The following is a 10,690-nucleotide window of genomic DNA, read 5'->3' as shown; positions in this document are numbered from 1 at the left end:
GGGGGAATCATGGTGGGTAAGGAGGAAAAATATAGGAGCGTGTGTGTGTGTGTGAGAGAGGGAATTGTCAACATTCAATATTGGTACAGTGCCTTGGCAATACTGTATTTTGTTATGGTCATGCCAATACAGTGGAGAGAGGGAGCGGTGTCTTACCAAGTGAGTTGTAGCTTCTCTCTGGACGGATGTAGCCCACCATGACAACACTGAGAATCTCCCCATAAAAGTCCTCTTTGAATGTGTGAATCACATGAGTCTCCTGAAATAAAAATAAAAAAAAAAAGATATGCATCTTTATAAGAGTACTGCAACTGTCAAATGTAACGTCAACATGTACCTTGTGTTGTCAAACCGGAATGTAATAGAAGGTTAGTAAAATTAGGTAGTTTCAAAATAAATGCTAGAGGGAGAAAAAAAAAAAAAAAAAAAAAAAAAAAAAAAGTATGGAGTGTGTGTTATTTTAAAAGGCATTAAATATTTGAGCCAAATACTTTCACAACAAGTGCTTTCACTTGAACATCGTTGCTTAAACAAACATGTCTCTAAACGTGTTACATTGCAGACTTTACCCACTATTCTCTTTAGAAAATTCAACACAAGTGGTATTTGATTCATTTTATTGAGCAGTTATTTGGTTTGTCCCACTGTGGATGATTTGATTCCTGGTGTGACCATACAGTCACTGCCTGTAACCCTGGATTGTAAAAGATTATTTAACATCTTATCAATAGATTTGCAATGTGCACGCTTTCTTTCTGACTAACACACCAAGCAGTTTGCAGTGAATGCTGCTGCTCTTGTACTGACCATGGACTTCTTGGTATTTTTGTAGTAAGGGTTCCAGCCAATGCTCATCACCATCTTGTAGACATCACCATTATCCACGCAGGCCCAGCCGTAGTAGATCCCTGTGCCGATATCTGCGGGAAGATTGTCCACCACCGAGTCAGGAAAGTTGGCTGGAGATGGGGGAGAGAAAGGGAGGCAGAAGAAGAAGAAGAAGAGGAAGAAGGTGAGCATGTAAGGGGAACCGCTCCTCCTGAGAGCTGGTGTCTTGCTCAATGTCACCTCAAAGTAGATAAAACATGTTTCTCTACATGGAGAAACATTGTAACTGCTTGTTAAGACCTCCAAGGCTAGAAATTAATACACAAAATTATTTTTTTCCACATTGTTAGAACTGAATTGTGGGTAACACACTGGGTACTTTTGGCAATGTCCTCACTGTCTGGAAGCCCTGCATGGTTAGACACAAACCTCTACTGTAAAAACAAACATCTACCGGTGTCCCCCCCCAAAAAGGTTCGTTCGTTGCGTAAAACGGTGTCGTCTTTATTAAAGCTGTCCGTAACTAGCGATAAACGTCTCGGCAACGATTATGAATGATCAATAGTCACGTACCTGCAGAGAAAGCCTGGCGGACATTTAGGTCAAAATCACATACTACCAATGTTATTTGTGTAACATTACTCTAGTTCTCTGTGAAGTTACTCTGGACCGATTCAGACTGACCTATCGTTACCTACGCGAGCTAACGTTACGTAGCAGGTTAGCTAACGTTACTCAACCGCTTACACAGATCAATGGCAGACGATAGACTCACCTGTGGGAATTCCCAGTTCCTTGCTTCCTCTCCCGAAGCCTCGAATGACCTCTCCCCGGCAGAAATACGGAAGACTCTTCATGACTTGCGCTAGCTTCCCGATAACAGCTGGCTCGATACACACGGCACAGAATGACCTCGAACGATGCTAGGAAGTCGGACCGACCAATCAGCTCAACCGGCTAGCAACTCTTTGACAGTTAGCTGAACTGAAATCGTACCCGTGTATAGTTCATATCCCTCCTTGTATTTTGGCTATAGCTTCACCTGCCTGGCTCGCTCGCTCGAGTGGGATAAAGTTGAACGTCACTCACAAAGCAGCGATGGTTTAAAGTTCACCAGCTGTGCTAGCTAAGATAGCTACCAGTAGCTTCTCTAGAGGCACCCTGATTCTAAACGATGTCGTCCAAAGGTTTTGATCGTAATGGCCTCAGAAGATGACTGCCCCGGTTTCACTTAAGTTGCGTCCAGTCGCAGTGTGACGGTGAGAATGAAGCTCTCACAGGCGGTGATTGTTACATGTGTGGGCACATCAGTTTCAGTAACGCTTCTGCTGACGTCATTGACCGCGTGACCAAAGCAGGCCGGGGGTTACGTGTCGCGTTCAAATGTTGTGGGAAAATATAGTACGTACAAATGAAGCGTACAATGACGCATCTAGGTAAATATGCATGCTTTTTTTTTACCCGTAACCAGAAGTGTTTCCCTTGGGCGACGGGAACGCACCGCCAGTTTTAGAAAAGGCGAAGTTTACTGTCGTTACTTAATACTGCTTAACGTTTTAGAAACATTAATTTATCATGATTGTGCACTTTATTTTATATTTTATTGCACCATCCACCACATACAATTCCTTGCAACATAATCTGGCAGAATAAACGGTTCTGATTCTGGTAGCCTACCTGTGGAGGATATACCAAGCAAGCCGGAAGCTGCCTTTGGTGTTTAAATGAAACCACAAGAGGGAGACATGAGGACTATCTTTTACCAAGATCCAAACCATGGCCCAAACGGACTGTTTACCCTTCCTTACCTACATAATAGTTGTGATTTATAATTATATAAAAAGTAAAAATATTAGTAAGTGTATCCTTCTTCTACTTTTTCTTAATAATAATACAGATTAAAGTGGTATGTACTGTTAGTCAATTAAAATAAAATGTGGAATGAAGTTTTGTATAAATGCGTCCACATAGGAGCAGCAATAAATGGTCAAATAAGTGAATTTAATTCTATGAACTTATTTTATCATATCATCATTCCGACAGGAAAAGACAGGAAAACCTGAGTTTTAAATTATATTAGAAGTTTGTGGTGTGTAGCGTATACGTTCCGTTTTTTTCTTGGTCATCCACCTAACATCATGAGCCCGCTTTATGAGATCGTCTCTCTAACAGAAATCTGATCCTGGGTTTTCCGGCATACACAGTATGAAGCACAGTCAATATGCTAATAAAATCTAAAGACAGCATTACATTCTATATTATTATTTTCATACAATATGTTTACATATTGTAGCGACCCTTGGTAAGGAAAGCTACGAGACGCTATCTTGGTTGTGGTTTATTAGTGGACAGTACACAGGTATTGAGATCAGGTGTGTCTCTTCCCACACCTGATCTCAATGCTCTCTTAAAGGAGTGGGTGGAGCCTACATTCCAGCCACTACCCTGCCCCTCAGGTCCTTACACAGGGAACAGGTGCAAGTGAGTGGACCTAAATAGTGAGGGGCTAATGAGGGAATGGCTGCAGGTGAGATGGGCGTTGGAGGACCAGGTGAGGGGAATGAGAGATGATAGGGTGTGAGTGGCAGGGTCTGAAATGACAGGAGAGTTAATAAAACAGGCAGGATGAAAACAAAGACAGGATGAAAACAAATTAATAGAAAGGGGAATTCCTGACAAGTTTTGGTGGTTGATGTACTCCTTAAGTAATGATCTCACAAAAAAAAGTCTGGCTGCTGCTAAAGTTCACTGTTGCACTGAAATTACTATGGATGATTTCCCTGCTAAGGTGCCTAAATATACGCTGGGATCCTAGTAACATTCTCGGGTACAGATGGTTGGATTATACAGATGCTGATTGTGGCCCAGAGAATGTGTGCAACTGTTCAGCAGTCCTGCAGGGAGAGAGAGAGGCACTGGAGCAGGCCAAATTACTGACCAGCACTAAAGACTTCCAAAAGAGTGTTCAGATCCCCAATGCATATTATATCAATGCAAACCTCGACTGCGGGTGTGTTTCTTTAAACTACAGGTTTCAGTGATTGCAGAACTGTAAACAATTTTTTCAATGTGCTGAATTTAACAGAAATCAATATTTGTTAAATTTTTTTCAGGAAATTCAAGTCAAGCAGAAAATACTTAACATTCCCATTAAGCAGGGAAGAAGAGGACTTCCCTCTGGCTTACTCCATGGTTGTGCATCATAAGGTATGTCGCCTAAATTTAAATTCAAATACCTCAAGTTCAAATAACTTTAAAAAACAGTGTAGACGATTTTAACAGAGTGCTGCAGGAATGAGTCGTAAAACCTAGAAATGAGTTAGCATTTTTGCTCTTCCGGTTCCCCCGTCTTGAAGTCGATGGGTTTTTGGTTAGATCCCTTAAATACGGTCTGTGAGGAACACAAACTTAAGATACTTTAACGTTTTGTTCTATGATATAAGATATGTCAGTTTACTCGTCACAAGGCATTCTTCTAAGTCTGTGAAAATAGCTGTATGTCTTCTTTCCAAAGTTGTATAATAACCCTGATAATGTCTTCAAGGTTATCTCAGTTTGGTGTTGAGAATTGTCAAAGGCCTACATTTAAAACAGAATGCGTAGAAATTGAAAGAAGTGGGCATTTTGGCGGCACGGTTGTCTACATAGAAGACTTGTTTTATGGGAAGTGTGGAAAGGAACTTGCCCCATACGAGACAATAAAAGTTCTTACAATATTTCGGTCTCTGCTGCTTCAGTTTTGACTTTTTTTTTTTTTTTTTTTTTTTCTAAAATCTGTCTCTTGTGAGTAACTCCAACTTTATGGAAGAGCAATACTAAATTCTTTGAGTCCCCCTTTAAATTGTTTCATAAATAAATAAAATGCATGTAACAACAAGTAAATATATGGCATTGCATATATGATACACAAAAGCTGAATACATTTTTTTAATATACTCTAGGTGCAGAACTTTGAGCAACTGCTGCGAGCCATCTATGCACCTCAGAATATCTATTGCGTCCATGTAGACAAGAAATCAGAGGCCTCGGTCTTCTCTGCCATCAGTGCCATTACTTCCTGTTTCCCGAATGTCTTTATGGTCAGCCAGGCTGTGAGTGTGGTCTATGCTGCCTGGCCACGTGTCCAGGCTGATCTTAACTGTATGGCTGATCTCTATAACGCTAAAACAAAATGGAAATACTTCATAAACCTTTGTGGCCAGGATTTCCCTCTGAAAACCAATTTGGAGATTGTAAGGGCATTGCAGTCATTGAAGGGCAGTAACAGCTTGGAGTCAGAAAAACTGCCTGAAAACAAGCAGTGGAGGGTGTCACATGCTCACCAGATAGTTGATGGACAAATCCAGGTACATCTGCGATACATGGCTAAATTGATAATTTGGACATTAACTTTGTCATTGCAACTTCAAGTTGACTTTAATGACGGTCACCATCACATTCACTCACCGCTTTAACTGTCTCAGCCAACAGAAAATATAAAGGAGCCACCTCCCTTCAACCTGTCCATTATGTCAGGAAATGCCTACATTGTGGTTAACCGAGGCTACATCCGCAGTGTGTTGGAGGACAACCGTATCCTGGCACTGATCGAATGGGCTAAAGACACCTTCAGTCCTGATGAATTTCTCTGGGCAACCATTCAACGACTCCCTGGTGTTCCTGGCTCAAAGAGGCCCAGCCCCAAATACGACATGACGGACATCAATGCGATTGCACGGCTGGTGAAGTGGCGGTTGCACGAAGGGGAGGTGTACCCAGAATGTCAAGGCAACCATGTCAGGGATATATGTGTGTATGGTGCTGGAGACCTGCAGTGGCTGCTTCAACAACATCACCTCTTTGCCAATAAGTTTGACACAGACACATATCCCATTGCTGTCTACTGCTTGGAGAAGTATCTGAGACACAAGGCACTAGCTGAGTTATTTTAGGTGTATTGGACATTTTTCCAGCAATGAAGAATGGCTTCAAACACTATTTCAATTCTTTTTCTTTTTTTTGCCAAAAATATTAAGAGATATTTAAAATAATTTGCAGTGTAATGAAGCCAAAGTGATAATAAAAAACAGAGAAATACAATGACTTAATAAACCTCTTTTAAATTTGAGGCAATATTGGGAGTGAGTATCACTTTGGAATGATGCAGCTGCAGTCCAAAACCTCTAGCAAACCATATCACAACATCTGAACATTACTGAAGATGGAGAGATTTTAGTTGCGGCACGCTTAAGCAGAATCTTGAAATTGGCCATTTAGATACTGTCATTTGAAATGTTCTCAGGTAACTGTGTGACGACCCCTCCCTTCCACTAGAGGGAGCCGACGTCTGCTGGAGCTCAGGATCGATGTCCTGGACCAGAGCACGCAGGTCTGAGGGCAGCCACAGCACCTGGTGGATGAGCGTGTAAAGCACTTTGTAACCTTAAAAGTGGTACATAAATAAAGTTAATTATTTATTTTATATTGTCTTGTAGTTGTGAGCAGACAGATAAACAATGAGCTGAAACTCACTATAAAGCTCCATAAAACCGGGATGAGCTGAAGGTTCCACTGGTTAACCCTCTGAACCCCAAAACCCACCAGCGGGATGGGAAAGCGTGTTTTTATATTTATTCTAAAGAATCATGAAATCTACACCGTTTCTCAAAGCCAGAAGCTGAAAAAACTGTCATCGTCAGATTGTCATCTTTCCGACGGCCCGTGAACACATCGTGTGAAGAACGCTTAATATTGGGATATTTCATCAAAACATTTTATTCCGCATGTCTCATTTAAAATGTTGCCTCATATAAACCGTTTACTTTAAACAGATTCTGTAAAAACATTAAATTCTGAGCTCTTCAGTGTAACTAAGAAGCCATGATTGACTCGGCTGAGACCAACAGTCACGTGACAAAAATGTGTGGCGTAATCTGTAAAGGAATCATTTTTATAAACTTAAATTCATTGTTTTACACACTATACATTGTTCTCTGTGAGGTCATCTCGTCAGGCCTTTTGTGACATTTATTGTGACTTTTTTGTGACTTTGTTTCTTTGTTTCCTTTTCAGAGTTTGAAGTGAACGTCGTCATCGTGCATTATGACGATCACCTGATCACAGAGAACTTCCCACTGAAGCTGTGCAGAGTCTGACGTCACAGGAGCTCTTCAATGGTCCCTACAACACACAGCTCCTCTAATAATGATAATTATCTGACTTTAAAGAAAACACATTGTTCTGTCATTAATAATTGTGACCAAAAGTGTAAAAAAATGATTCCTTAAGTTATAATAAATATCAAATTTTTGAAAGTATGTCATTGAAAGTTTCTGTTTTTTGCAGACCATAGTGAACAGTGTCATTATCCAGAGTTATTAATATTATTCCTATATTGAGGCAGTTTGATAAAAAAACAACCGCAACTCAAGGTCCACTTACAGTACAAGCCTCTTCAAATACTATACTATGACATTATTTATGACGTCATTATTTGATGAGTTCTTTGTGTGAGATACTATTCTGAGTTTTATTTGTGGCGTAATCTGTGAAGGACTTTTTTGACTTTTGTGACTTTTTATGAACTCTTTTGTGACATACTGTAGAATATCTTACACTGACCTCTTCTGTTATGTTCTCTGTTTGTACTTGTTTGTTCTTTTGGCTGCTGCTGTATACTTTATTGTATAATAATAATATTTTATTATTGTTCTTTTATTTATACCTTTATTTGACCAGGTAAATCTTATCAAGAGTTAATCTAGCCAAGACAGCAGCAATAGGATGTTTACAAAAATACACACAAACCTTTAAAATGTGTAAATAAAGAAACACACAGTATTTCAGATTTAACGTTTAAAACACACACAAAGAAAATAAAGGAATAAGAAGGAAAAAGTCAAACTCATGTTGTTTGAATGTCAAGTTATTCCTCAAAGAGGCAGTAAAAGCTCCTTCACAGAGCTTCACTGAGAGGAGGAGCCACTCTGAAAGAGGAGAGCTGCAGACTCACTTCTCCTGAAGTGAAAGTGAAAGTTAGTCTAGAAACATTCAACTGAATCCAGCAGCTTCTTCTCAACAACAGAGTCTCTGACAAACTCTGGTGAGTTCACTGTTCTACAGAGAAACTCAACATTTGGTGTAAAGTGAGTTCAAACCAGGATCCATAACAAAGAACAAAGTAGCAGCAGATAAACTAGGCCTGCTAGACGCTAACTAGCCTAGCTGCTACTCCCTTTGGATTGTCCAAACACAGAGAACAGCATCTGATTTAATGTGTGGATGTATTTACTGATTATAGAGGAACAACATTGATGTTTTATAACTTAACTGTTCTATACTTTGGTAAATATCCTTGAACTTTAAAGCCTCTTCTGTAATAGCTCCTCTACAGTAGGTGTTTCCAGGACACATTCTACCATGATGACACACACAGAGACCCACAATGTGAAAACAATACCTGACACACGCTGTTGCTGCTGCTAAAGATGTGATAACAGTTTGTTTTCTCACTCTTGTTGTCCTCAGAGTGTAGATATGTCTGCTGCCAGCTGTCTGCTGACTGAAGATCAGTTTCTGTGCTCCATCTGTCTGGATGTGTTCACTGATCCAGTCCTCATACCATGTGGACATAACTTCTGTAAAACCTGCATCACTCAACACTGGAACGTTAATGTCCAGACTCAGTGTCCAAACTGTAAAGAGGTGTTCAAATCTAGACCTGAGCTGCGGGTCAATACTTTCATCTCTGAGGTGGCTGCTCAGTTCAGACAGTCAGCTCAACAGAAAGCCAGCAGCAGCAGCTCAGGGCAACAAGCTGCCAAACCAGGAGAAGTTCCCTGTGACGTCTGCACTGGAACCAAACTGAAGGCCCTGAAGTCCTGCCTGGTGTGTCTGGTCTCCTACTGTGAGACTCACCTGGAGCCTCATCTGACAATGTCAGGTCTGAAAAGACATCAGCTGATCGACCCTGTGGAGAACCTGGAAGACAGGATGTGTACGAAGCACGATAAACTGCTGGAGCTGTTCTGTAAGACCGACCAGATGTGTGTCTGCATGCTCTGCACTTATTCAGATCACAAGACACATGATGTTGTTCCTTTGAAAGAAGAATATGAAGGAAAGAAAGCCGAGCTGGGGAAGACTGAGACTGAAATCCAGCAGATGATCCAGAAGAGACGACTGAAGATTGATGAGATCAAACACTCAGTGGAGCTCAGTGAGGAAGATGCAGACAGAGAGATAGCAGATGGTGTTCAGGTCTTCACCGCTCTGAAGGAGTCTGTTGAGAGAAGCCAGGCCGAGCTCATCCACACGATCAAAGAGAAGCAGAGAAAGACAGAGAAACAGGCTGAAGGCTTCATCAAAGAGCTGGAAAAGGAAATCTCTGAGCTGAAGAAGAGAAGCACTGAGGTAGAGCAGCTCTCCTGCTCTGAAGACCACCTCCACCTCCTCCAGAGCTTCAGGACCCTGAACACTGCTCCACCCACCAAGGACTGGACAGGAGTCAGAGTCAGTCCACCTTCACATGAGGGGACTGTGAGGAGAGCTGTGAATCAGCTGGAGGAGACGCTCAGTAAACAGATGAAGAAGCTGTTTGAGGCCGAGCTGAAGAGGGTCCAGCAGTCTGCAGTAGATGTGACACTTGATCCTGATACAGCAAATCCCTGGCTGATCCTGTCTGATGATGGAAACCAAGTTAAATGTGGTGATGTACAGAAGAATCTCCCAGACAATCCAAAGAGATTTGATTCTTGTGTTTGTGTTTTAGCAAAGCAGAGTTTCTCTTCAGGAAGATTTTACTACGAGGTTCAGGTTGAAGGGAAGACTGAGTGGGATTTAGGAGTGGCCAGAGAATCGATCAACAGGAAGGGACACATCACACTGAGCCCTCAGAAAGGTTACTGGACGATATGGTTGAGGAATGTGAATGAGTACAAAGCTTGTGTTGGTCCATCAATCTGTCTCTCTCTGAAGTCTCAGCCTCAGAAGGTGGGGGTGTTTGTGGACTATGAGGAGGGTCTGGTCTCCTTTTATGACGTTAAGTCTGCAGCTCTTATCTACTCCTTTACTGGCTGCTGCTTCACTGAGAAACTCTACCCATACTTTGGTCCATTTCTTAATAATAATGGTAAAAACTCTGCTCCTCTGATCATCTCTCCTATCAATCACACTGAGTAGAACAAACACTTGATTTTCTACAGAGAAACTCTTTCATTTAATGTAACAAATCTATATTATTGGTGATTTACGGTGTAAACGTTATTGATTCTTCACATTATGATCAATGTTTTTTCTATTTGTCTGTAAATGTATTTCTACTCTAACACACAGACATTGAGCCACTGATTGATATTATCTAATGTAGTCTAATTCATTCTAATAACTGCATAACCTGCCTTCAAGACTGTTGAATCATCAAAAACAATGTACTCAGGAATAAGAAGCATTTGCACATTCCTAAAATATCTTGGTGCCAAATGAAAATGTTTAATATCTGATTATTGTAAATATAATACATTATGATTACTGGCTCAAATTATTGGAGAAAGTCATGAAACACTTATTCATTAGTTTAAAAAAAGGTGTTTAAGGGTTTTAGTTTCTATTATTTTTGAATGAACAGAAGCATCAAGAGGTCTCTGTCTGGTGTGTTTTTAGGGGTCAATGAAAGATGAATTATTTATTTATATTTGTAGAAAATTAATCAACAAAATCTAATAAAATATTCAGCTGCTGTGACCAGAGAAGTAAAGTTTAGTATTTTGTTATTTGTATTTCATACAGTCGTCCTCTCTGCAGAATGTTTTATAGCTGGAATAAAGTGAACAAATCCTCAACAGAATAAAAACAAAGACACTTTGCACTGGATTTGTCTTTTGTA

At 40.6% G+C, this 10,690-nt stretch overlaps 3 protein-coding genes across 6 annotated transcripts in view; 2 read left to right on the top strand and 1 right to left on the bottom strand.

The window, feature by feature from the left end:
- rfk (riboflavin kinase) overlaps window positions 1-2,196 on the bottom strand; it is a 4,130-nt gene extending 1,934 nt beyond the window's left edge. Inside the window, exons 1-3 of one of the 2 annotated variants that reach the window (XM_031856544.1) lie at window positions 1,604-2,196; window positions 808-959; window positions 157-259 (exon numbers count right to left, since the gene is read on the bottom strand). In XM_031856544.1, the coding sequence (XP_031712404.1) occupies window positions 157-259; window positions 808-959; window positions 1,604-1,685 (337 nt within the window). In that variant the 5' untranslated portion in view covers window positions 1,686-2,196. The remainder of the gene's footprint in view (window positions 1-156; window positions 260-807; window positions 960-1,603) is intronic. The other variant, XM_031856545.1, reaches the window with a different exon arrangement.
- A 1,289-nt stretch (window positions 2,197-3,485) lies between these two features.
- LOC116388391 (beta-1,3-galactosyl-O-glycosyl-glycoprotein beta-1,6-N-acetylglucosaminyltransferase-like) lies at window positions 3,486-6,005 on the top strand. 3 transcript variants are annotated; one of them, XM_031856183.1, is made up of 4 exons: window positions 3,486-3,616; window positions 3,942-4,035; window positions 5,031-5,174; window positions 5,292-6,005. In XM_031856183.1, the coding sequence occupies exons 1-4, from the start codon at window positions 3,537-3,539 to the stop codon at window positions 5,757-5,759; spliced, it is 786 nt and encodes a 261-aa protein (XP_031712043.1). In that variant the 5' UTR covers window positions 3,486-3,536; the 3' UTR covers window positions 5,760-6,005. The 3 variants fall into 3 exon arrangements, with proteins under 3 accessions (XP_031712043.1, XP_031712042.1, XP_031712046.1); XM_031856182.1 differs by having other exon boundaries at window positions 3,486-3,838; XM_031856186.1 differs by having other exon boundaries at window positions 3,486-3,838; window positions 4,770-5,174.
- A 1,811-nt stretch (window positions 6,006-7,816) lies between these two features.
- On the top strand, window positions 7,817-10,675 carry LOC116388390 (E3 ubiquitin-protein ligase TRIM21-like). The gene is made up of 2 exons (XM_031856181.1): window positions 7,817-7,909; window positions 8,335-10,675. Exon 2 carries the CDS (start codon window positions 8,344-8,346, stop codon window positions 9,985-9,987), a length of 1,644 nt encoding a protein of 547 aa, XP_031712041.1. The 5' UTR covers window positions 7,817-7,909; window positions 8,335-8,343; the 3' UTR covers window positions 9,988-10,675.
- Window positions 10,676-10,690: the final 15 nt, after the last annotated feature.

The sequence above is a fragment of the Anarrhichthys ocellatus genome, unplaced genomic scaffold, assembly GCF_004355925.1.
Source record: "Anarrhichthys ocellatus isolate YVR2014 unplaced genomic scaffold, GSC_Weel_1.0 scaffold17, whole genome shotgun sequence".
Lineage (NCBI taxonomy): Eukaryota > Metazoa > Chordata > Actinopteri > Perciformes > Anarhichadidae > Anarrhichthys > Anarrhichthys ocellatus.
This window is presented reverse-complemented; position numbering and strand designations above follow the sequence as displayed.

Excerpts from the sequence above, each read along its gene's own strand:
- LOC116388391 (XM_031856186.1), top strand. The coding sequence starts at position 3,537 with ATGATCTCACAAAAAAAAGTCTGGCTGCTGCTAAAGTTCACTGTTGCA. Across the intron at positions 4,036-4,769 it reads CCATGGTTGTGCATCATAAG|GTGCAGAACTTTGAGCAACT; the intron begins GTATGTCGCCTA and ends AATATACTCTAG. Across the intron at positions 5,175-5,291 it reads TAGTTGATGGACAAATCCAG|CCAACAGAAAATATAAAGGA; the intron begins GTACATCTGCGA and ends TAACTGTCTCAG.
- LOC116388390 (XM_031856181.1), top strand. The coding sequence starts at position 8,344 with ATGTCTGCTGCCAGCTGTCTGCTGACTGAAGATCAGTTTCTGTGCTCC.